General features: G+C 41.3%; 1 protein-coding gene across 7 annotated transcripts; it reads right to left on the minus strand.

The window, feature by feature from the left end:
• Positions 1–309: 309 nt before the first annotated feature.
• LOC103706287 (KHG/KDPG aldolase-like) lies at positions 310–24,666 on the minus strand. 7 transcript variants are annotated; one of them, XM_039124723.1, is made up of 14 exons: positions 24,315–24,658; positions 23,884–23,938; positions 23,734–23,769; positions 23,610–23,654; positions 9,108–9,191; positions 6,083–6,148; positions 5,778–5,816; positions 4,529–4,628; positions 3,516–3,677; positions 3,243–3,360; positions 2,909–3,148; positions 977–2,208; positions 788–894; positions 310–687 (listed from the first exon to the last, which is right to left on the minus strand). In XM_039124723.1, the coding sequence occupies exons 1-10, from the start codon at positions 24,482–24,484 to the stop codon at positions 3,347–3,349; spliced, it is 771 nt and encodes a 256-aa protein (XP_038980651.1). In that variant the 5' UTR covers positions 24,485–24,658; the 3' UTR covers positions 310–687; positions 788–894; positions 977–2,208; positions 2,909–3,148; positions 3,243–3,346. The 7 variants fall into 7 exon arrangements, with proteins under 7 accessions (XP_038980651.1, XP_038980650.1, XP_026660164.1 ...); XM_039124722.1 differs by having other exon boundaries at positions 310–826; XM_026804363.2 differs by having other exon boundaries at positions 310–894.
• Positions 24,667–25,881: the final 1,215 nt, after the last annotated feature.

A 25,881-nucleotide genomic window follows, 5' to 3' on the forward strand; every position in this document is an offset into this window, starting at 1 on the left:
ATTAATTGATGTCCATTGCATGTTTAGCCATTATTAAGCTATAAAAAACATTATAGTATGAGAAAGACAACTGCTATTTAACATTTTCACTCTCCAACTGAACAAAATAATATTTTTGAACTCCAAATTTCTATGCCAACTTACAAAGTTATTTTTTAATTTGTTCAGCTGCCTTATGGTATGCCCATTTTTCTCAGAAACATATTTAACTCCTATTCATAACCGAGAAAAACATAGTTTAAGCTTAATTTGATGTGCCATAGAGATCATTAGTGAAGAAAGAGCCTGCATCTTTAACAATGAAAGATAATAAGGAATTATTCATTCTAACTCTTTGATAAAAACTGAAGTAGGCCTGTATTAAATATACATTACAATTCCTTCAGACGGTCAAACATACATTATCCTTTTGTTTTTTCAGAAGAATACATTCTTCTTTTGTTAATACGGGGGTCTGCTTCATGTAAGTCTGGATGCATAGGCACGGCTGAGAAACTGGAATCTGCAACTGTTTAACTACTGTGAAGTTTTTGAGAAATCAACTGTTGCCCCTTGATAAAAGTACCTGGCATTTCAACCACCTCCCATTTGTTTGCTAGATTTCAACTGATTGTAGCTGTCTAATGGCTTCTAGCATTTACCGGACTGGAATCAGAAGTATGTTTTCTGATTTCCTTTGATTTGGTTCTGGGCATAATCGAAAATATCAGCTGATGTCTTGCAGAGAAAAGGAATAAACCAAAACTTGTGCCTCCTTTTTGCAAGAAGGAGAAGCCATGGAACAAACCATCATAGTTGCTCTGCTCTTGTTGACATGCTGAAGAGCCTGTGGCAATTTTAAACCATTGACCATGCTTGTCTTAGAGTAATCTGAAGTTTTTGAGCTGTAAAATTCTGAACAAGAAGTATAGACAAGCAACAAATTGAGCTGCTAATAAAGATAAAACAGAAAATAAAGTTATTTAATTCTACTTACCTGTACATACAATAGCTATATGTAGAAGCAAGCTTTGCACACGCTCATACATATTACTCCTGGATGTATTCGATTGTAACCAAAGAGAGTAGATGGTGGTTGTCCGGATGTTGAGAGGGGGAAAGTCTTGCAAAACTTAGCAAAACATTTAGAATTAATCTAGTCTTAATCGTAACTGATCACCTACATGCCTTGTGCTCTACAAGAGGGTCCGACTTCGTCACCTTTGCAAGGCTAAGATGGTGCTCATCATTTGCAAAGGCATCCCCAATTCACCATCCATGATTACATCTGAAATTCCATGTCTGCACATCCTCTGCTCTCCAATGTAACCCGGGGCCATGCACGAGCATTTATGGAAGCAGGTGTTTTAAACCATAAGGAGTTCGAATCTGTAACTCGGCCAGTACAAATAGTTAGTTGAGAAGTTTTGCTCTCTGCGCATAAGAATCGAGATCCGAGGACCGCAACGTTATGGATATGGATGGGGCGGACATCATCCCCAGCCACCCGTAACCACGTATATCTAGTTCTATATTAATTATTTGTTGAATAAATACTTATATAAAATTAAAAAAATTAAATAATATTTTTTGACTAGCTACTTCATAGATTGTTACAAATGATCTAAGAGCGAATCATATCCATGACTTATATGGATTAAAGAATATTGTAGTATGGATATATTTAAACTGACCACAAGTTGATCGTGATGTTTGTGATTGAATTTGAATGGATTTGGATTCTTAGCCTGACAAGAATGCCAGAGCTTAAACGGAGGAGTATGTGATGACCGGTGCAGTGTGTATTTAGTTTCATATCGATTATTCGCTGAATAAATCTTAAGCACTTATACAGAATCAAGAAATCCAAAAAATACCTTTTGGCTAGCCATTTTGGATAAAATCCTAAATTATTAGCACTCTTTGCGATGTGCCAACTCCTGCTCTGGTCAATGGTGACTTTTGGGAAAGTATGTGATGACCTGGATAGGTGTGTATTTAATCTCATATCGATTATTTGCAGAATAGATTTTAGATACTTATACAGGATCAAATAATCCAAATAATATCTTCCAGCTAGCCATTTTGGATAAAGTCCTAAATTTTAGCACCTCTTTGCAATGTGTCTAACTCTTGCTTTGGTCGATGATGACTTTTTAATGTCATGAGATGAGTTTCCTCTGCCAAGTGGAGGCTGGAGCACCACGATGCCCTGTCACAATTCTTCTCCTGCCAATATTTTATGTACAAACACTAAATTAGCAAACAATCCTCTTGATCCCCCTAAAGAAAGCAGGGTTGGTGCCCCAAAAGTTCTTCCCACGTTAAACATATACACACCAGTAGAACACACCTCTCTACTCCATATTTAAGTGTCTAAAGATTAAATGCCCAAATTTGTCAAGTTTTTAATCATGATTAGTGAAAAACGTGCACAATATGTTTAAGAAAGAATTTAAGTTAATCAAAGATCAAGCCTACAATTCTATTATCACTTGCATGTCTGAAAAATTTCCTTTACAGTGCATGCACATGCAGATAACGTAAACCAATAGACGGGTTGTACCGCAAAAAAAAAAAAAAAAAAAAAAAAAAAGACAAGGGAAATTAATAGAATGTAAATATTGAATATGTAATAAGCTATATTTACACAGGTATATAAGCAAAAAATCTTAACAAATTTCTTCAACAGTATGATCATACATGTAGCTGTCAGCTATCCTTAAAACCTCCACCAATGAAATTTTATAATTTAGTAATTAAGATATGGAGTAGCAATTTTCTGAAAAAACGATATGGAGCAGAAAGATAGTGCATTTTTTTCTGCTTGTGGTTTAACGTGGGTTATGCTACAAGAGCATTAATTCATAGAAAGATGAAAAATTGTTCAAAAAAAACTACCACAGAAGAAATTTAATCAGCGCAAGACCTTTAAAAGAAATGTCCAAAAGTTTTGTTGTCTAGCAAGCAGTGTCTCTTGATTTTCTCTGACCATTAATACAGCTCAACTGTTGGCCTGCTGGATCATGCACCGAGCATCCTTCAGGATGCTCAAAGAGTAGATTAACAGTGATGAGCATGTCTATCTATAAGGTAAAATGATGATTTAGTGAATTCTGATGTACTTCGGGCAGCATGTACTTTAGACTGTCATTGGAACCACTTGGAGCAGTCGAACAGGTCATAAAAAGAAATGCTGAGTGAATACAATGTAAACATTAATAAATGTATCAAATAAACAATAAGAAAGGGCAATGTTTTACCTCAAGCTCTTTGGAGGTTCCTCTATTTATGAAGACCCAAAAGATGCCTCAGTGAACTCAAGTATACATCCTGACCATTTGTAGCTTATGCTTATTTAATGAAATCAAGCTATATAACCTGCACAGAAGCAGATCATTAGCATAAAGAGTAAAATCACAATAAAGACTAATGATGGCATTACTCCATATAGCAACTCCAGAGCATGAATCAATTTTTTTTGGCAGCGTATTGAGATTAAATTGTATATTCAACTATGGGGGAAAAAGAATCACCTTGTCCTCGTGGTCTTCTAGCTCGATCAGCAAGCAAAGTGGCAAGATACGCAAGTCTTTGTATTTCATCAAAATTCCTTTGTCTCATTGCCTCTTTTTCAAATATAGCATCCGATAGTACCACTGCTGAAGCCCCTCCTCCAATGTATCCCTCTATTGAATCTGTAAATGAGCAAAGTGCAATTTAACATATGAAGAAATAAGCTAAATTAGCTACAGCATATTCCACATTAAAACTGCAAAGTTTTCTTTTAGATACATTGCATGATAGTAGAAGTTGGCTATATTCCAAATACAATTGAACAATACACTAAAAGAGCTAATAATTATGTGAGTGTTCCCTGTGGAAATAATGTCTGCCCATAGATGCATATCATAGTAGGAATTGGATAACCTCACATTAATAAGTATATACAGCAAAACAAATTGTAATATAGATTTAAGAATGACTACCATGAGACTATGCAGCCTGTGGGCTTTAGCTTCGTATGCTTCTGGTTTTGTCATTTTCAAGCAGTAGCTGTGTTAACTATGACTACCATGCATGCATTATATGGTTGGATGAAACCATAAATATGAGCATATGTCAGATATCTGGTTTCAAAGTCAACCTAATACTTGTAATTGAGAAATTAAAGGCATGCAGAATAACTTCTTTAAAAAATGAAAATGCAACATCACCCATACATCTAGAGGATGAGCACCTAAGCTTCAGAACTACAATCAAAATTACTGATACAAAATATGCCTTAGTCAGAGGTATTCAGCCTTTTTCTCCTTAGTTTTTGGGTTTGAATAAAAGGTGGCTTCAGATATTGGCCTGTTATTTGGAGCACTTAAAGTTAGCTTCTACTAAGGTTAAATGACCAGAAAATAGAAGGCCTTGAAAGTAGTCAACAAATTTCCACGCTGATAAAAGTTTGCTTATAAATGGATGATTGATTTTGATGTAACTTTCCAATATAATGAATATTAGAAATTTAGAGTAAGTCCATGCAGTTAAAGTTGTCAACCTGTTGCAATGCCTTGGGAAGCAACCATTGGAATATGAGGAAATGGTTTTTTGAGAGCTGATATGTATTTATATCCGCCTAACATCGAGACTGGATAAACCTACAAAACTAAAATATGAATCAGCTGATATGGACTGCTGAAAAACTGCATATATTTTAAACCAGATTTCAATTCGTGCACACCTATAAATGCAAAATGTCATCATACATCACATTAGTTGCACCAATATAGATTATAAAGGAGCCTTCAATCATTTAGTATGTGATCCAGGAGAAAATGCCAGTCAACATCAGTGGTACATAATAGATTTAGTAACAAAGAAGAATAGCATGTTTCAACCCAACCATACAAATTAAACCCAAATTCATCCCAGAGACAGGTAAACAATCTATCTGTCTACACTCCACATGCACTTAAGATGCATCGATTATAACATCCATAAAATTTATGTGCAAAATAGATTCAGGGTTTGAATTTGGGAAGCCATCAGAGGAGAGGGGATTAGCTTTAGAGGGCTATTCTTGTCCTTTCTCCCTCTTTAAGGTAGCCTCCTAAAGCTTAATGAAGAGGGGAAAAAGCAGGGAAAAGGTTGATTTCTCCGCAGGCAAGCCTCATCTATTCATTTGTGCTCCAATAAGAGACTGAGATAGTTTTCCCTTCCATTATTTGGAGTAGGAAAACATATATTTTCTACAACCATTTTATGTTAGAGAAACAAAACTACCGTTTCTATTAATGAAAATTAGAACCTTGGTGCTTTTCATCAATTAGAAATTATCAGAAGAAAGATTGGAGAAACAAGAATTGAAACAAATAAATCTTATGGTACCAAAATTAATTGCTTAGTAACTCATTACTATGAAGAGTAACATCAGATTATCAATAGAAAATTGAAGAAAGAAACAAAAAGAGAAAAGAAACTTTTAGTGGCTCGTGTCATAATGGCTTGTCATTAGTTCAAGGAATTATAAATAAGAACACCAAGCTATATTTGAATGGTGGAATATAGATACACTGATGCAGAAAAAATTCTAGAATCTGGTGCAAAATGAAAATGGAAATAAATATACCACAAGGTGGTTAAAATTGAATTTTTCAGTTTGTTTGTTTTTTCCGGGGGAGGGTGTTTATTTGTGTGTGCGTGTGTGTACACATATATATATGTAAGCACATGCACATACATTTTGTTTGGAGTCTTTGGACACTAGTGTATTATTTGGCATACTAAAAGTAAGTTATGAGGCTAACCTTGACAATTCTTGCACCAGCATTATATGCAAACAACACCTGCAAGTTGTAACAGGATTTATATAATTCACTGTATAAAATGAGGGATCAGCTTCCAGAGAGAGAATGAAAATAAAACGTTCTAAAACTTGGAGATGTGGATAGTTTCAAAACAACTGCGATAAACATGTGAAAAGAAAAGAGTTCAGGTTAAATAGACACAAAAAATTAAAAGAAAATGATCTGGACAAAACCACCATTTATATCGAGAACAAAAAATTGTTGGAGACCATGCATGGTTATATTAACATGAAAAATATACTTACTTCTGTTGGTGTCATGACTCCTGGAATATAAAGAACTTCATTATCTTGAATATCAACTAATATTTCCTAGAAAACAAGCCATTACAATTTATTGTCATTGCAACAATCTATAAACGATTATTATTTAAAAAAAGTAATTTGTACACTTTGCCTGGGCAATACGCCTTAGAACTATTACTGGTATACGATTAAATTATTAAACATACAGGTTAGTTCGCTCTAATTGCTATTGAAATAAAAAACTAATGTGCTACCACAAATAGTTCATATAAAGTGTGATAAGGCCATCAGCACTGAGTTAGGCCTAAATCCTGTCTTAGAAACTGTTGAAAATGCATTTCCTTTTTTATGAAAGAGAAACTTAACACAATTCTCTTCAGCCAATAGAAAATCAAAATTGATGAAACATTTTTAATCACTAATACTGGAAATGGATGCAGCAGAATGAAAAAGGAAATAATGCAACTGAACAAAGGACACATTTCTTTCTTATCCTCTTCCTGCTTTCTATTACTATACTCTTATGCCACTCTCTACTTCCATTCCATATAGCATCTTATATATTATTGCATAATACTTCATTATATGCTTGTTAAATATTTTTCTCTTTTATTGATTACCAGGTTCAAATCTGATCATGTCAAATTTAAATCAACAAGAACTTAAATCCTATATCCAAAGCCAAAGCTGACACAATAAGCATGAACAAAACTGAACTGTTCGTGAATAATAAAGTCAAGATGGACTACTAGGTACCATTTATACTATACATTATATTGGGCTAATTTGGTTTTTATCCACCCAAGTTTTTAATGCAATCTGCAGCATCATGTTGATGCCAAAAGTTCAAATTTTCTTTTAAACAACCATATATAATAATATCAACTATATGGCAAAAACAAGTGGAACATTTTGTTTACTTATTTAATGCAGTCCATCCTTAAATGTTACCATTGGTTGCACAGAGAGCTGTCATTCAATTGGTTAGATATCAAATGTCCATAATCTAGTATAAGACACCTTTGAAGAAAGTCAAAATAGAATAGTGAACCCCGTGAGAGACCATGTTAAGTGGCAAGGTAGGAAGTTTGCACAGTATCGAGAACAGATCTTAATTATCTGATATCTGGTTCCAAGGAAGACATCCGTTATAACATTAAGATCCTAAAGTTGTGTTCTGCTGCACTCCTTTTCGTCATAATTGACATCTGCCCAGAGAAGCCAGATGATATCTGCCAGGGAATCTTGTATGTTTAGTATTCAGACTATAACAGAGTGCCATCAAAATTCAGTACTGATGCATCTAGTTGTCCAGCATATAATTATATTCTTAGTCATTGCAGGGCCATGCTCAGCCCACTGCTTAGTCACAAATTCACAAGGTCTCATTCAGCTATTCTGAAGCGAGAGAGTGGGAGCTGATTTGTTTGCTAATTTGAAACAGTAGCTCCTCTGTTTACCCAACAAAGAAAACAAAACAAAAAAAGAAACATAAGCAGCTCCTCTAGTGCTACCAAGCACCAGATCACATAGGTAAATGCTGACTTATGCCACAGCTTCATATACTTGCTAGTACCACTTATCAAAAAAAAAAAAAAAGTCAAACTACAGACTAGGCTGCTTAATCCTTCACATTGTAGGATGAGGATGGAACAAAGAAAGATGCACGAAGTTCCTGAAACCAAATCTGAGAAACTTGGATGCTCTTTGTGATGCAGCACCCTCGAGTTTAGGGCTGTGTGTAAGAAATGGTAGGCCAAAGGAAGGAGGATCTGATAGGACTTTATTGAAAGTAGGTGTTTGCCATCCTGAACAGGAAAGATGACAGATCTGAACTCTTTCCTATTAAAGGGAAAAGGAGAGGAGGATTAGCTCTCCAAAGTTTTAATCGTTGAAATATAACATGATTGGTATTAAAGTTTTAAAGGTTTCTACACAGATTTTTCAGACTGAAGAACATTAATGTATCTATCATAAATTAAGGGCGTAATGCAATAATTCCAGCAGTTATAGAGAAATGTAGCAGTAAATGACAAAGAAAAAGAGGAAAATGGGGAGAAGGAGGGAGAGGGAGGGAGGGAGGGGGGGAGAAGGAGGGAGAGAGAGGGAGAGGAGAAGAAGAAATAGCAGAGAAATAAGAAAACAGCAGTACCAGGCCTCAGCTTTATTTTCTATTGAGAAACAACACAAAGAACTTCGAAAACTGCCAGCAATAGCTCACTTATATAGATTAATAACCAACTATAAGATTAACCATATGAATCCAATTAGGACTTCAGAAAACAAGAAAAATAAGCACACACTGGTCACTGTTACTGTAGCATGAACCGTGAACTTCCAAAAAAAAGCTTCCCTATTTGGAGCTTTGCTGCACCTCGGTTTGTACCAAAGGCTTGGGTATGGACCCAATTTCCCGTTTTAGTCAATGGTCACTGAAACAGGTTCTTACTATGTGCAAAACAAAGGAGCTAACGGCATTTATTTGAGCCCCTCTCATTGCTGGAAGCAATTACGGGTGCCCTTGAAGTACTTCCATGCCAATGAAATTATTTCTTGCTGCACTATTAACTATTTACAGGGTTTCAAAACGGTCAGAAGTCCTATTATTGTTCAGATTAAGTCCACGTCAAGTCCAAATTAGGTATGGTTTTGTAGGTCTTAGTGACAATCCTAGTTTCCTTATAGTGTTTAATTAAATTTAGCCAAGTAAGGAGGCATAATTCTCCAGTTTATTGGAAACAGCAAAAAAAAAAGATGACTCATGACACTAAGCAAAACAGTGACTGCATCACTTCTACAAGGGGTACAGAAGATTCATATGAATTTATAAGAGGACCTTTTTATAGTGAAAGGACATATAAATAAATTCAATACAAAAAGATTAAATGGTTTTGTAAAGGGGAAAAACAATAAAATCTAAAGCACTTTGAACTCACCCTGACTGTACAAGGACTCACGAGAAATTGGGCATTAAATGGTTTTGTAAAGGAGAAAAACAATAAAATCTTAAGCACTTTAAACTCACCATGACTGTACAAGGACTCATGAGAAACTGGGCTCCAGCTTTTGCTGCTTTTCTAGCATCCTCAGCATTTAAGACGGTCCCAACCTACATAATCATTTGTGCAGTTGGATGAACATTTAAAAACATTTAAAAAGATGCTACATAATAACCTTAACATCTGATCTACTATATACATACATTACATACATTCATATAGAGATAAGTATACATGCACACATATATATTGGTAATAAAAGTATCTGACTGCATTCTGTTTCCAATATGAGTTGGCTACATGGAAGACAAACTAATAATCAACGCAATCCTTTCCCAGATATTAATGATAAGTAATATTAGATCTTCTAAGAAAAAAATATTTATCAAAGAACTGATATTTGATCATACCAATACTACATCTTCATAAGGTCTCATGGGTTTTGAGACTTCTGAGTTTCACATCATTAAAAAGAAATTCCTGGAAAGCTTTCCACAAAATGTTGGCGTGGGTTCTCATGAGCTTCGTGCCTTTTCATTTATTTTGATGCTTAAGCTTCAATTTTGCTTTGAACACTTGAACACCTTTTAGAACTCTGTTGGTGCTGTAGCGCTAATATGTTTTATGGATATGTATTCTTGGACCCATCTCCCCTTATTTTCTTTTGCTTCTTTAAAAAGGAAAATTCTTCCAATTGCCCATCTTGATCATTGATCACCATGAACTCGAAAGGTACCATTTTTCACGATTACCACTCACACATAGTCTTTATGAGATTCCTTTGCTTTCTGCTGCCATCCAGTCCTTTCTTAAACAATAAATATACCAAGAGGCTATCAATATTCCATTGCCGAGGAGATTAATGTTCCTTAGGTAAGATTTGGGATTTTCTCAGTCCCAATTGGCAAGTTATCTGCTTTGCAAATGGATTGGCGACATAGGCTCGCTAGGATATTCATCAAGCTTGATCAGTGGGTCATTGGTTAACTCAGGTAATGTTCTATAAATTATGTGGACACTTGCTCAGGTTGTCAAATTCAACCTTTTTGGTTGTAATAAGTGGCTTATTTACAAGAATGATGCAATCAATTCAGTATTCCTGTGCTGGCCTCTCTTATCAACCCTGTGTCTTGCATTACATCAGATCTGGATACTCCCTAAGGCTCCTCATTCCTAGAAGGTTGGTTAATATCATATTTATCAATATATCTACACACACTGTGTCACGCCCCGGACCCGGATCCGTGACACGGCCGTGCTATTGCCGACTATCGCCCACAGTAGCACGCAGCCTCATACAGGGGTAACAGGTAGCCAAAAGGATTCAAACTTTCATATATTAAAATATTTGCAGTACAACCTTGAAGTTCGATACCAAAAATACAGAACTTCTATGCTATTCAAATGTACAAAAGTATATAAGCTTCTCCAAAAATAACGAAGCTCTGTAACAAAATAAAAATATATCTGATGGCGATCACTGGTGAGGATCTGAAAGAAAACGAAGCATAAACAGACGTGAGCTACACGGCTCAGTAAGTAATCCTGCATAATCCTACCGGATCAACTAGTAGGCTAAACATGTATATCAGGGTTTGAGAAGCTGACATGCATATTTATCTAATAATCATCATGGCATAACATGTATGCAAATTAAACAAAGCAGTAGTGCAAGTCACAAAAATTTTCATAAGATATGCATATGAAACCGTGCCCCCGGCATGCCGTGGTCCATTCTCTCGGATGCTACTGCGAAGTCAGTCTCGGCCACTGGCGGGGCCAGCTCAGTTATTATTCAGCCACTGGCGGGGCAGGCTCAGTTACTATTCAGCCACTGGCGGGGCAGGCTCAGTCACTCTCAGTAGCATCTTTGAGCCCATTATAGTGCCTCTTGGCTAGATAGTATTTCGTTATACTAACTTGCTTGCATGATTAAAATATCAGCATAATCATGGTGCATACATGGCCATAGTTTATTAGATCAGGCAAGTTACTTATCCATCATAACATATCATGCATGAATAACACTTTAAAAACTTAACAAACATAGTACTCATATGATTCGTAATAAGATTAAATTAGATTACTTATTTTTCATAACATAACATTCATGAAGTATGTACTTGAATAACACTTAGAAAAAAAATATTAATATCATGACATGATCCAACGTAGGATTAGAACAGGTTACTTACGATAAGTTGTTATCAATTCTTTGAGTCCGGACGACGAGTCTTTAATTCCTAGAACCATTTTATAAGACTCACATTATCCTCTATTTATCATAAATTTTAGCCCAATTAAAGTAAATTTGAGTCTACCAGGCCTAATTGGGCCTCTAAGGGAAAGGTTGGGCCTGATTTGTGGTTAAGTCCACTTTTTCTAGCCAATTTGGCCTTCTGCCAATTTAATTGGGCCTGGTATGGGCTTGATTTAGGGCTAATTGGGCTTGCTGGGGTCAACATGTTATGAACATGGTTCGGACCCAGCTGAATTGGGTTTAATTGGGTTCGGATTTAGCCCAATTTGCTTAATTTGGGTTCATTCAGGCTTGGTCGGATTCAGACCCAACACCAATTAGGCCTAATTGACCCATTCAATCTGATTGGGCTTGGATCGACCCTTCATTTGGGCTCACCCAATCGATTTGAACCATTTGGGCCTAACGGGTTTCGGACCCGGACTCGGATCCGACCCGCTAGGCAGACCCATTAAGGGTCCTTCTGGGGGCTTCCAGAGGCTTCGGCCTCTTCGTTCGACCCCCCCTTCTCCTCTCTCCGGTCTCCATCATCCCGATCTCCCTTTCCCCCGGTTCCCTTTGGTCTTCCGGCTCACCCCCTTCCTTCGCCGGCGGTCGGAGAGATGGAGGGCCCTCCGATCCACCGGCCGAAGCAGGGCTCCTCCCTCGGGGCAGCGGCGGCGGGAGGCCGGTCTCCTTTCTTCCCTTCTCCGAAGTGATGCCGGAGAAGAGGGGGAAGGCCGGGAGGTGATGTCGAGGCCGGGCCTTCTCCGGGGGTCTTCACCGGTTCCGACCACGGCTAGGTAAGGCCGTGGTCCGGGGTAAGTACTTAATTTTTTTTTCTTCTTCCTCTTCTGTTTTCTTCTTCTTCCTTTTTCCCCTTTTTCTTGTGGAAGTCGCGCCACCACCTCTCGGTCGGCGGAGAGGTGGGGCTCGGCCTTGGCTGGCGGCCTTGAGGCCGCGTTGGTCGCCGGCACGGCAGACCCGGCGGCCCTTGGCTGCCCCTCAGCCCTAGGGCAGCCATGGTCGGGGCCTGTCACCTGCAGGCCGAGTCCGGCTGGGCTCGGCCCGGGTGGCGTTGGGCTCGGCTTAGGCCGTTCTCAGGCCGGCCTGCGGCCTGTAGGTCCAGCCCGCAGCCCGTGGGTCCGGCCCACGGCCCTCCTCCTATCTCTCTCTCCCGTGCCGGTCTCCTCCCCTCTGTTTCATCAGTGAAACAGAGGGGAGAATACCCCACAGAGGGGTACCTCCATCCTGTCCTTGCCTAGAGACCTACTTACTGAGCCTTACCTTTTTGTGGTCGGTTGAAGCTGTGGGGTATCACCTCGGTTCACAGTCCCTCCTTCCTCTCCTGGGGCTGCGGGTACCTTCTACCTCCAGCTCCTGGGCCTAGCTTCCTGGTACAGCAATTCCAGGGGGTTAGAGGTTAGGGAGGGTAGATGCAAGATTTCGGGGGGGTTTGCAGGCTTTGGGCTATAAAAGCTTGGCTTAGGATTTGACCCCAAGGAGAGGTGGCATTCTCTCCTTCCTCAGTGCCCCGGGAGCCACCATCTGCCCCTCCCTTCAGGCCAGCTAAGGGTTCAGCTGCCGAGGAGGAGGAGGTGGCGGGCTCTGGTTGTGCATGCTTGTGGGGGTCTCTTCGTTGGCCATCTGGTGGTCCTGTCTTTTCAGCCATCGGGGAAGATGGCATTCTGTTCTTCCTGGGCCTGTAAGGCTGTTAACCCCTCACCCTGGCCCAATCCCTTCAACTGGGCCCTACAGTATTGGGCTCGGTCTGTATTGGGTCCGGACATTACATCCTTCCCCCCTTAAATAAATTTCGTCCTCGAAATTAAGCATACCTCGATTCTCGAAGAGCTGAGGGTAGCATTGTCGCATCTCTTCCTCCAATTCCCAGGTAGCTTCCCTTTCAGTGTGGTTGGTCCACTGGGCTTTAACGTAGGGAATGGTGCGCCTTCGGAGGATTTGCTCTTTTCTGTCTATGATGCGCAGGGGAGTCTCCTCATAGGTTAAATCTTTATTTAATTGCAGAGGCTCATGTGGCACCACATGGCTAAGATCCGGGACGTACCTCCGCAGTAGTGAGACATGGAAGACGTCGTGTACGCCTGATAGCTTCGGGGGTAGGGCCAATTTGTAGGCAACGTTGCCTATCCTGGCAAGAATCTCGAATGGGCCGATGTAGCGAGGACTTAGCTTGCTGTGTCTTCCGAATCGGGTGATACCCTTCGATGGAGAAATTTTTAGGAAGACAAAGTTTCCCTCCAAAAATTTCAAGGCCCTTCTTCCTCTGTCAGCCCATCTTTTCTGTCTGTCTTGGGCAGCCTGAAGCCTTTGCTTAATCAGGAGCACTTTGTCTCTAGTGTGTTGGACCAGTTCGGGGCCCAACATTTTTCGCTCCCCGACATCATCCCAATGTAAGGGGGATCGGCATTTTCTCCCATAGAGAGCTTCATATGGAGCCATCTGGATGCTGGAATGGTAACTATTGTTATAAGCAAATTCCACCAGTGGTATATGACTATCCCAATTTCCACCTAAGTCCACAGTGCATGCCCTCAACATGTCTTCCAGAGTTTGGATTGTCCGCTCTGATTGGCCGTCAGTCTGGGGGTGGTATGCTGTACTGAGCCTCAGTCCGGTACCCATAGCCTTCTGAAAGCTTCCCCAGAATCTGGATACGAATCGGGGGTCGCGATCGGAGATGATGCTCACTGGCACTCCGTGCAGGCGTACAATCTCGTCGATGTATAATTTGGCCAGCTTGTCCAAAGGGGTTCCAATTCTGAAAGGTAGGAAATGAGCCGATTTTGTGAGGCGATCAACAATCACCCATACTGCATCATTCTTTCTTACCGTTTTGGGGAGTCCTGTAACAAAATCCATCGTGATGTGCTCCCACTTCCATTCTGGGATTTCTATTGGTTCCAGTAGCCCTGCTGGCCTCTGGTGCTCTGCTTTTACTAGCTGACAGGTCAAACATCGGGCCACAAACTCAGCTATCTCTCTCTTCATCCCCTTCCACCAGTAATGTTCTCGAAGGTCCCGGTACATTTTAGTACTGCCTGGGTGAATAGAGAAACGGGATTGGTGGGCCTCTTCCATGATTTCCCTTTTTAGGTCAACATCTGCCGGAACACACAATCGGTGGCCAAACCTCAGGGTGCCATCTAGGTGGATTTGGAGCTCGGGTCGTAACCCCTTCTCCACTTTATCCTTAAGCTGACAGGTATGCTCATCAGACTGCTGGGCAACTTTTATTCTGTCAATCAATGTGGGTTGTATACTCAAAGTGGCCAGTAGACTTCTTGCAGTTCGAGTAACCACCTCAACCTGCAGTTTATCGAGATCCTTCCGAATCTGTGGTTGAGTGGTGAGTAATGCGGCGGAGCCCACTACTGACTTCCTACTTAGGGCATCAGCCACCACGTTGGCCTTTCCTGGGTGGTACTTAATACTCAGGTCATAATCCTTCAGGAGTTCCAACCACCTTCTTTGCCTCATATTCAATTCCTTCTGGGTGAATATATACTTTAGGCTCTTGTGGTCCGTGTACACCTCACAGTGTTCGCCATACAAATAATGTCTCCAAAGCTTCAAGGCGAACACCACTGCGGCCAGCTCCAAGTCATGTGCCGGGTAATTCTGTTCATAGGGTTTCAGCTGTCTTGAGGCATAGGCTACCACCTTGCCATCTTGCATCAGCACACAGCCTAGCCCGTTCTTGGAAGCATCACTATAGATGGTAAATTCTCCAGTTAAGGACAGCAATGTTAAAATTGGGGCAGAAACTAACCTTTGTTTAAGCTCCTGAAAGCTTCTCTCACACTTGTCGTCCCAGATAAACTTGGCCCGTTTCTTAGTCAATTGGGTCAAGGGAGTAGCTATTTTGGAGAATCCTTCTACAAATCGCCGGTAATACCCGGCTAATCCCAAAAAGCTTCTAATTTCTTTGGCGTTGGTAGGACGAGGCCAATCCACCACCGCTTCTATCTTCTTGAGGTCCACTGATACTCCTTCCTTGGAGACCACATGGCCGAGAAACGCCACACTATCCAGCCAGAACTCACATTTGTTCAGCTTGGCGTACAGCCTTTTCTCTCGAAGGGTTTGTAGCACCACCCTCAAATGGTCTTCATGCTCCTTTCTGCTCCTTGAGTAGATTAGGATGTTGTCGATAAAAACTATCACAAACTGATCCAAGTATTGCCTAAAGACTCTATTCATCAAGTCCATAAATGCAGCCGGAGCATTGGTCAGTCCAAAAGGCATAACCAGAAATTCATAGTGCCCATACCTGGTTCGAAATGCAGTTTTTGGCACATCATTAGCTTTAATCTTCAACTGATGGTAACCAGACCGCAAATCTATCTTGGAGAAGACTTGGGCGCCCTGCAGCTGATCAAACAGGTCATCGATCCGGTGTAGGGGATATTTGTTCTTTATGGTTATCTTGTTCAATTCCCGGTAATCGATGCATAGCCGCATACTCCCGTCTTTCTTTTTCACAAACAGGACAGGAGCTCCCCATGGCGACGCACTGGGCTGGATGAATTTTTTGTCCAGGAGTTCTTGTAGTTGTATCTTCAATTCTCTTAACTCAGCAGGGGCCATCCGATAAGGAGCCTTGGAGACTGGTCCCTCTCCTGGTGCAAGGTCGATAGTGAATTCAATCTCTCGGTCTGGGGGTAATCCCGGTAATTCCTCCGGAAAGACATCCGAATATTCTCTGACTACTGGAATATCTTCCAGTTTGATCTCTTTTTGAGTATTCGTTACACAGGCCAGATAGGCCATACACCCCTTTTTCAGAGCCTTTCCAGCTTTTAAAGCGGAAATGAAGTGCAGTGTAGGAGCACCCTGAAGGGGTATGTCGCCCTGAAAGAAAAATTCTTGCTCCCCAGGTATCCGAAATACCACCCTTTTATGGTAACAATCAATGTGGGCGTGATACTGTGACATCCAGTCCATGCCCAAGATAATATCAAAGTCTTGCATGTCAAGCTGTAGAAGATTTGTCTCTAATTCTTTTTTTCCTATCTGAATTATGCAATCTCTATATTTAGTGTCAACAATTACGGTTTTCTGAAGGGGTGTAGCAACATGCCATGGTTCCACTAATTTCTCAGATGTGCTATGTAATTGTCTGGAAAAGCTAACTGACACGAAAGAATGCGTAGAACCAGAATCAAATAGAATGAGGGCAGGGGCCGAGTTGACTGGAAGTGTACCTGTCACCACCTGATCGCTAGCACTGGCATCCTGATGGGTCAGTGCGAAAACCCGAGGGTTACCCCTCGACCTCTGGTCCTCCGGTGCAGTATGCCTGGGCTCATCCCTTTTTCGGCTAGGGCAGTCGCGGGCAATGTGTCCTGTCTGCCCGCAAGAATAACAACCCCCGGTCTTCTTCAAGCAGGTACCATTGTGGTTTCCGCTACAGGTGGGGCAGCCTCTGCTCTGTCTCTTCTTGGACACAGACCCCTTGCTGCCTCCGGACCCACTGCTCCATGCTCCCGACGACCGAGTCCTCTTCAGGTCCTCCCTCTCTCTCCCGGACCGTATCAGGTCAGCCTCAACCTTCAAGGCTCGGTCCAGTACATCCTTGTAGCTTGAGAACAGATGGGAGGATATTCGGGACCGAATTCTGTACCTCAACCCCTGCTCGAACCTGTTTACCTTACTTCTCTCCTCCTCCATGAACTGGGGGCAGAATCGTCCCAGCTCGTTGAATTTATTAGCGTACTCCAGAACGGACATCTGGTCGGTTTGGGTCAGCGTCAAGAATTCATTCTGCTTCGCCTGGTGGACTGAGTCCGGAAAATATTGGTTGTAAAACAGCCTCTTGAAGTCCCTCCAGGTGAGTCCGTCAACGGCATAAGCCGTCTCCATGGCCGTCCACCAGTACTCGGCGTTCCCTGTCAGCATAGAGGTCGCCAGTCGGACTGTCACCTCATCAGGAAAATGGAGGGCTCGGAACATCTTCTCCATCTCCCGGATCCATGTCTCTGCCGCCATGGGGTCAGGCCCACCCTCAAAGGTTGGGGGGTTCAGTCGGCGGAACCTCTCATAGCAGGAGTCTGCTGATGGCATAGCGGCCAGCTGCATCATCTGTTGCTGTTGCAGCACTTGTGCCATAAGCTGATATACTCCGGCTAGGCCTGCCTGACCTGCTGCAGACCGTGGAGTATCCGGGGGAACTGACTGCTCGCTGGGCTCCGGGGAGGGTGGTCTCCTGTCGTCGTCCATGTCTTTCAAATGATTGCCTAGCAGTCAAAATTTTTGAAGTGAGATTATGATAAACTAGCATATTATAACATTTTCCATGACGGTGACATTCTTAACTACCCCTTTCCTCAGGCATTTTATGGTTATTCTATTGTTTACCCTAAGGCTCTGATACCACAAGATGTCACGCCCCGGACCCGGATCCGTGACACGGCCGTGCTATTGCCGACTATCGCCCACAGTAGCACGCAGCCTCATACAGGGGTAACAGGTAGCCAAAAGGATTCAAACTTTCATATATTAAAATATTTGCAGTACAACCTTGAAGTTCGATACCAAAAATACAGAACTTCTATGCTATTCAAATGTACAAAAGTATATAAGCTTCTCCAAAAATAACGAAGCTCTGTAACAAAATAAAAATATATCTGATGGCGATCACTGGTGAAGATCTGAAAAAAAACGAAGCATAAACAGACGTGAGCTACACGGCTCAGTAAGTAATCCTGCATAATCCTACCGGATCAACTAGTAGGCTAAACATGTATATCAGGGTTTGAGAAGCTGACATGCATATTTATCTAATAATCATCATGGCATAATATGTATGCAAATTAAACAAAGCAGTAGTGCAAGTCACAAAAATTTTCATAAGATATGCATATGAAACCGTGCCCCCGGCATGCCGTGGTCCATTCTCTCGGATGCTACTGCGAAGTCAGTCTCGGCCACTGGCGGGGCTAGCTCAGTTATTATTCAGCCACTGGCGGGGCAGGCTCAGTTACTATTCAGCCACTGGCGGGGCAGGCTCAGTCACTCTCAGTAGCATCTTTGAGCCCATTATAGTGCCTCTTGGCTAGATAGTATTTCGTTATACTAACTTGCTTGCATGATTAAAATATCAGCATAATCATGGTGCATACATGGCCATAGTTTATTAGATCAGGCAAGTTACTTATCCATCATAACATATCATGCATGAATAACACTTTAAAAACTTAACAAACATAGTACTCATATGATTCGTAATAAGATTAAATTAGATTACTTATTTTTCATAACATAACATTCATGAAGTATGTACTTGAATAACACTTAGAAAAAAATATTAATATCATGACATGATCCAACGTAGGATTAGAACAGATTACTTATGATAAGTTATTATCAATTCTTTGAGTCTGGACGACGAGTCTTTAATTCCTAGAACCATTTTATAAGACTCACATTATCCTCTATTTATCATAAATTTTAGCCCAATTAAAGTAAATTTGAGTCTACCAGGCCTAATTGGGCCTCTAAGGGAAAGGTTGGGCCTGATTTGTGGTTAAGTCCACTTTTCCTAGCCAATTTGGCCTTCTGCCAATTTAATTGGGCCTGGTATGGGCTTGATTTAGGGCTAATTGGGCTTGCTGGGGTCAACATGTTATGAACATGGTTCGGACCCAGCTGAATTGGGTTTAATTGGGTTCGGATTTAGCCCAATTTGCTTAATTTGGGTTCATTCAGGCTTGGTCGGATTCAGACCCAACACCAATTAGGCCTAATTGACCCATTCAATCTGATTGGGCTTGGATCGACCCTTCATTTGGGCTCACCCAATCGATTTGAACCATTTGGGCCTAACGGGTTTCGGACCCGGACTCGGATCCGACCCGCTAGGCAGACCCGTTAAGGGTCCTTCTGGGGGCTTCCAGAGGCTTCGGCCTCTTCGTTCGCCCCCCCCCCTTCTCCTCTCTCCGGTCTCCATCATCCCGATCTCCCTTTCCCCCGGTTCCCTTTGGTCTTCCGGCTCACCCCCTTCCTTCGCCGGCGGTCGGAGAGATGGCGGGCCCTCCGATCCACCGGCCGAAGCGGGGCTCCTCCCTCGGGGCAGCGGCGGCGGGAGGCCGGTCTCCTTTCTCCCCTTCTCCGAAGTGATGCCGGAGAAGAGGGGGAAGGCCGGGAGGTGATGTCGAGGCCGGGCCTTCTCCGGGGGTCTTCACCGGTTCCGACCACGGCTAGGTAAGGCCGTGGTCCGGGGTAAGTACTTATTTTTTTTTTTTTCTTCTTCCTCTTCTGTTTTCTTCTTCTCCCTTTTTCCCCTTTTTCTTGTGGAAGTCGCGCCACCACCTCTCGGTCGGCGGAGAGGTGGGGCTCGGCCTTGGCTGGCGGCCTTGAGGCCGCGTTGGTCGCCGGCACGGCAGACCCGGCGGCCCTTGGCTGCCCCTCAGCCCTAGGGCAGCCATGGCCGGGGCCTGTCACCTGCAGGCCGAGTCCGGCTGGGCTCGGCCCGGGTGGCGTTGGGCTCGGCTTGGGCCGTTCTCAGGCCGGCCCGCGGCCTGTAGGTCCAGCCCGCAGCCCGTGGGTCCGGCCCGCGGCCCTCCTCCTGTCTCTCTCTCCCGTGCCGGTCTCCTCCTCTCTGTGCCGGTCTCCTCCCCTCTGTTTCATCAGTGAAACAGAGGAGAGAATACCCCACAGAGGGGTACCTCCACCCTGTCCTTGCCTAGAGACCTACTTACTGAGCCTTACCTTTTTGTGGTCGGTTGAAGCTGTGGGGTATCACCTCGGTTCACAGTCCCTCCTTCCTCTCCTGGGGCTGCGGGTACCTTCTACCTCCAGCTCCTGGGCCTAGCTTCCTGGTACAGCAATTCCAGGGGGTTAGAGGTTAGGGAGGGTAGATGCAAGGTTTCGGAGGGGTTTGCAGGCTTTGGGCTATAAAAGCTTGGCTTAGGATTTGACCCCAAGGAGAGGTGGCATTCTCTCCTTCCTCAGTGCCCCGGGAGCCACCATCTGCCCCTCCCTTCAGGCCAGCTCAGGGTTCAGCTGCCAAGGAGGAGGAGGCGGCGGGCTCTGGTTGTGCATGCTTGTGGGGGTCTCTTCGTTGGCCATCTGGTGGTCCTGTCTTTTCAGCCATCGGGGAAGATGGCATTCTGTTCTTCCTGGGCCTGCAAGGCTGTTAACCCCTCACTCTGGCCCAATCCCCCTACAGTATTGGGCCCGGTCTGTATTGGGCCCGGACATTACACACTGTGCTTTGTTCTGAAAATATTCTGCATATGGTCCAAACTTGCTTCAGATTTCCAACAGAATCTTGCACCCACAATCAGGATCACAACAGAATCTTGCTTCAGTTTTCCAACAGAATATTTGTTTCAAGATCTTCTGTATATGCAGGGATCTCTGCTTCCCCATTCCACCACCTTACCCCAAACTAGGTAAATAAGATAGTATCCTTGCAAGCTTTAGAGACATACACCCAATGTTCCTCATCTCGGTACCGGGCCCTGTACCGGTGCCACACTAGCATAGTGCCGGTTCGGTATGGCACGAAATTTTTTTGGGATATCGAGTGTCGATACGCCACCCGTACCGGATACCGGTACCGAACCGGTACGGTATGCCCCGTACACTCGTACAACCTAGTTCAGGCTGGTACATCATACCTTGTATAGACCAAAATGACAGTTTCAAAGATTCTTCAGATAGATATCAACAAGCTTTGATGTCCTCGAAAAAGCTTGGGAAGCAACTAAGGAATTGAAAATAAATATAGAACCATGTAAACTAGCTTGGAGTAGCACTTAAAAATGATCAAAAAGAAGCTCAAGACAAGGCTTATAAAAATTGATGAAAAAGATGAACGAAAAACTTTCCAAATGTATTATTTAAAAAGAAATAAAAACTTCACAAGAAATGGGTGATAAGGTGAAAAGAACCTCTGGGGATGGTTTCAAATTACCAACTAAAAAAGCTTTCTTGACCAATTGGGCTTCCTTGAACATGGTCTACAAGTGACTCAAGGTTTCTCTGGAATTCTGGAAAATATTTGACACCAGTGATGCTTATGCCAATAAACTCTAGCTGTGTTTTGGTGAGAGCATAAAAAAAATGTGATGAATATCTAAGAGAACATTTAAAATTCTGTCATTTGTCTTGTGACAGGCTCTAGTACTATGCTTTCATGAGAGTAATAGTTTGGAAGAAGAATGCTATAGCATCTTATAGTATAAACAATAGCCAAATACATGTACGCATACTATAGTGGTGCACTTAATAAGTACAATACTTCAAATTGCATGTTGTATCTAATAATAGGTAACAACACTTGTCAGATACTTCTAGAAGACATGTTTTGATTTATTTCTGAAGTATCTTAATTTTCTTTTTTCTTTAAAAAAAAAAAAAGAAACTTCCCAAATAAACCAGAGCTACTTCCTCGATACTTTTAAGGATGAGAGGAAGGGCTTTCTTTTTTACTTTTTGTATGAATGTTGACCTATTAATGATGAATGATTTGTTTGGAGCTTGTGATATCAATATAATAAATATATATGTTCATAATCATATGCTAACAAAATTGTATATTCGTATAATGCTTTTCAAGATTTTCCATCTTCAGTCTATCCTATAGCATCGTATCTATAGCTTGTGTCCATATGCATGCACTTTAGTGGTCATAATGACAATAAGTGTAGCACAATAGAACAAATATGTGTGGTGCTACTAGTAGTTGTATATATGCATTAAAAGTAACACCTATTAGCTTCAATAAATTGTTTGACCTAGTATCTCACAAGATAGGAACTGAGATAGATTTTTAAAGCTAACCTCCAAGAAAAGGTTTATTGGAGTGGCAAAACTCATAGTGGGTTATGGCTTTACATTCCTGTGTGCAAAGCAAGTTTTTAAAAGCTAGAGACAATATCTACACCAGTCACTAGCCGATACATGCTATTGCACATGCAAATGCTATTGCAGGCACCAACATGCAGCTGGCACAATTGGTACAATCAAATATGAACAAGTATCACACACTCTTCTGTGCTAGATGACATCTTTAATTCTTGGTAAAAGAGTGCACATGTCACAAAGAAAACTCCTTTGCATAAAGAAAGGGCGACGCAATGCATAAGGCTTCTGCCACTGCAGGTCTAGGAAGGGTCAAATGTATGCAGCCTTACTCTTGCATGCAGAAGGACTGTTTCCGTATTTCGAATCCGTGAAACCAAAGTTACGATGGAGGAACCTCATTGTTGCACCAAGGCCTGCCCTCAAAAGGCTCCTTTGCATGGAAATCATATGTCCTCTTTCCCCATTAAAGAAATTAAACAACTTACTAATCTCATCCTCTAGTAAACTTTGCTTCAATGCATGGATAAAACATATTTTCAATTATTATTTATCTACTTATGACTAGAAAGTCGAAATCATTCTAGCCAACGTAGCGAAGCTAGATAATATATTGAACAAGCAAAAGTCATCCATCATAAGTCCTTCCAAGACTTGATACTAGTCCCTTTGGCAACTTACATCTAACACCCTTCAGGAACCAACTTCTAATGAGCAGCACATCAAGAACAATAAGGCAACTACAATAGGACAAATTTCTTATCTAAGAAAATGAATCATTTTATGAGTGATTGTATATCATGTAAGCATAAAAAAGTACCAGTTGTTTTCCAAACATTAGGTAATCAAACTGAAAGCACGTGGAGGAGTGGAAGGGTATTGATGCATGTAGGTGGATCTCTCAAAAAAATGTTATATGAAGGAAGTTCTTAGGAAGCAAGTGCCGAAGTTAGTTCAGGAGAGATTCCAAAGTAGGTGTGGCACCGTATGTAAGAGTTTCCAGCTCCTAAGTTCCAACATTTAAAAGAAAAACATATAATGGTATAAAACTAGCTATCCTTTTTTGGAAGATCCATCATTACCCAATAGATGCCGAAGAATATCAAACTTAATTAGGTTCAACAAGGCCAATAAACAGATAAATTGTACGGTATCATGAGGTGTTTTAACAGACAGAAAGCAAAAATAACATGTAGAAAAGAGTTAAAAAAAACACGCACACATTTGGCAGATGAATTCATTTTTCCCACTAAATGGCTATTCAATGAATTCACTTTCTTGTCCTATACACCCTGCAAATAAGTACTTTCCGGATAAGGACTGAGATATTATAGACATATATTTACTTTCATCATGTATGGTTCCGATCAGGTTATAAACAAGATAACATAAAAAATAAGATGGACATATTCTGTGACGAGGACACTTGAAATGTCTCAATGATTGAGGTACCTACTCCTATAACTGATGAAGGATGATCTTTCTGAAGTCCCTTTATCACCTGCAAGAAGAAAACACATGAGATCACGGGCTGGTTGCCAATTAGAAGCACTGCATCGACATCAACTGCATGGACCAACCTCCAACACACCTGGAGTGCTCATCACAATCTCCAGCTACACATTTAAAAACGACAGGCATATTAGTAATCCCAAAAATCTCTGACCAAAATAAGAAAAAAAGAAACTTTTTTGTATCGAAAAATAAACAAATTGTGCAATGAGACTCACAACAGAGATGCCACCGCTCAGGGCAGCACAAGCAGCTTCCATTGCCAGCTTGCCACTACAAAATAACTCAACTGGCATAAATTTTGTGTTCACCGTGTATGACAAAGGTCGCATATAAAATTAGCTCTCTAAAGCTTCATTGTAAAGAAAATTTTTTAACAATAATCACAGAGTAATTTAATTTCCCACATCAAGTCACAAAAAAGAGAAAATGACATCAAAATTCGATGAGAACAAACCAAAACTTAAATCTTGGATCCCAAAACTAATGGCTTTCATTGGAAAAGGGAGGAAATCAGATTTGGTACCAGTAATTTTAACGTGATTTCGTTTCACACATCAATTTAAGTGCAGAGAACTTAACCTTGGATTCCTCCTCTCAAAAACCGGAAAAAAAAGAGGAAAAGAATAGAGGGGAGAATTGTCGTTACTCTGAGGCGCGGAGGCACGCGATGACCCGGGATCTCTCAATCTCGATTAGGGCCCTTGGAAGGGGAGAGACAGAGGGAGCGGAAGCACGAGCGGAGGCCGAAGGACGTCGGAGATGGAGAGGAGGAGGAGGAGGAGGACGATGGAAGCGGGAGAAGCCCGCCAGAGCCATTTGAGAGAACACTGACCCCTTGGGTCCGTTCTTCTCGCGGATAGCTTTTATTTGGCCCGCGCTGACAGGAACCGTCCGATCGGCGTCACGCAACTAATCCTGACCGTCGATTTGATCACAAAACTGAAGTACTCAAAACTGAATTTTCACATCAAAACATTGTGTATTTGCATGCAATTGGTAGCCACGAGGATCTATGGTTAGAGAAGAGGAGATTATCCGGTGTACTCCAAAATTTATTATTTTTTATTTTTTTTTAGATGTATTCGTATTCGATATATATGATGCATCTGCTTCAGTAAAAAAAAACATCCATCATGTATTATAGGCAAGACTATATTGTAAATAAAATTTTTATCGAGAAGAAATAAATTTTTTATTTTGGTATAGATCTAAATCACACCTTGAGTCGCTTTCTAATTACTTTGATTATTAGGATATGTTTAGTGCCACTTAAAAAAAATTACTTTGCTTTTAAATGGACATACTTGTTAAATAAAAACAAGTATTTGGTAAAAGTATTCAGGAACTGTTTTTATAAAAACAAAATGTGGAGAGTGTCGATGGTGCAATTGATAAAGTTATCAAGAGTTGTTATAAATAATCTAATCTATACATAACTTTGAAGAAGCTAGAAAATTTAATTCATCATTTTTTTTGTCAGAAAATATTTAATTTAAGAGAAGAAGCAAAACAAAAATATATTTTTGGATTGTGTTTGGATGCTAAAGAGCAGCCACCCTGCACAACTTTAACTGGCATTTGGTTGAAAAGATGATAGTTAAGTGATTAAGAGCCCTTTTCCTTTCCTCGACAGAAATGCCCACATGTAATGCATGGAAAATGGCTTAAGTCTCGCTCCTTACATACAAGTATCAACATATATATATTTTTTTTTTGCAACTGCTTGGGCAACTTCTTTTTTTTTTCCCCTAACAATATGTGGGATTGAATTCTAATCTAAATCTGAGAAAGCACATACAAAGAAATACGTGATATTGTTCTTTGACAAATAGCATGGAAATTTTACCCCTCCTGCGTACCGCTACCATTCCCAATTTGATAGTATGATATAATAGATAGGAAAAATAATGACAAGATTATGAATATGAAGGCAATTTAGACCCAAAAAAATTAGATCATCATTGGCATAGAATGAGGTTGCCTATTAGTTGACCTTAGGGCCATGCCATGCATACACCCCTTTTAACCCTGTGACCATTATTGCCACATAAATAGGAGAGTTCAAATGCATATTGTAGTACAATCTTATCAGTAGATTTCTGAGGAGCAATTTTTCATTATGTTGTGGAAGAAAATATAAGTGATGGGAAGTAGTTCACTAAAGAGTCCTTTCAAATGGATCCAAGATATGGGGGCATCAAGTTTTGCCACTG

This window comes from Phoenix dactylifera, chromosome 3 (genome assembly GCF_009389715.1).
Source record: "Phoenix dactylifera cultivar Barhee BC4 chromosome 3, palm_55x_up_171113_PBpolish2nd_filt_p, whole genome shotgun sequence".
NCBI classification, from domain to species: Eukaryota; Viridiplantae; Streptophyta; class Magnoliopsida; order Arecales; family Arecaceae; genus Phoenix; species Phoenix dactylifera.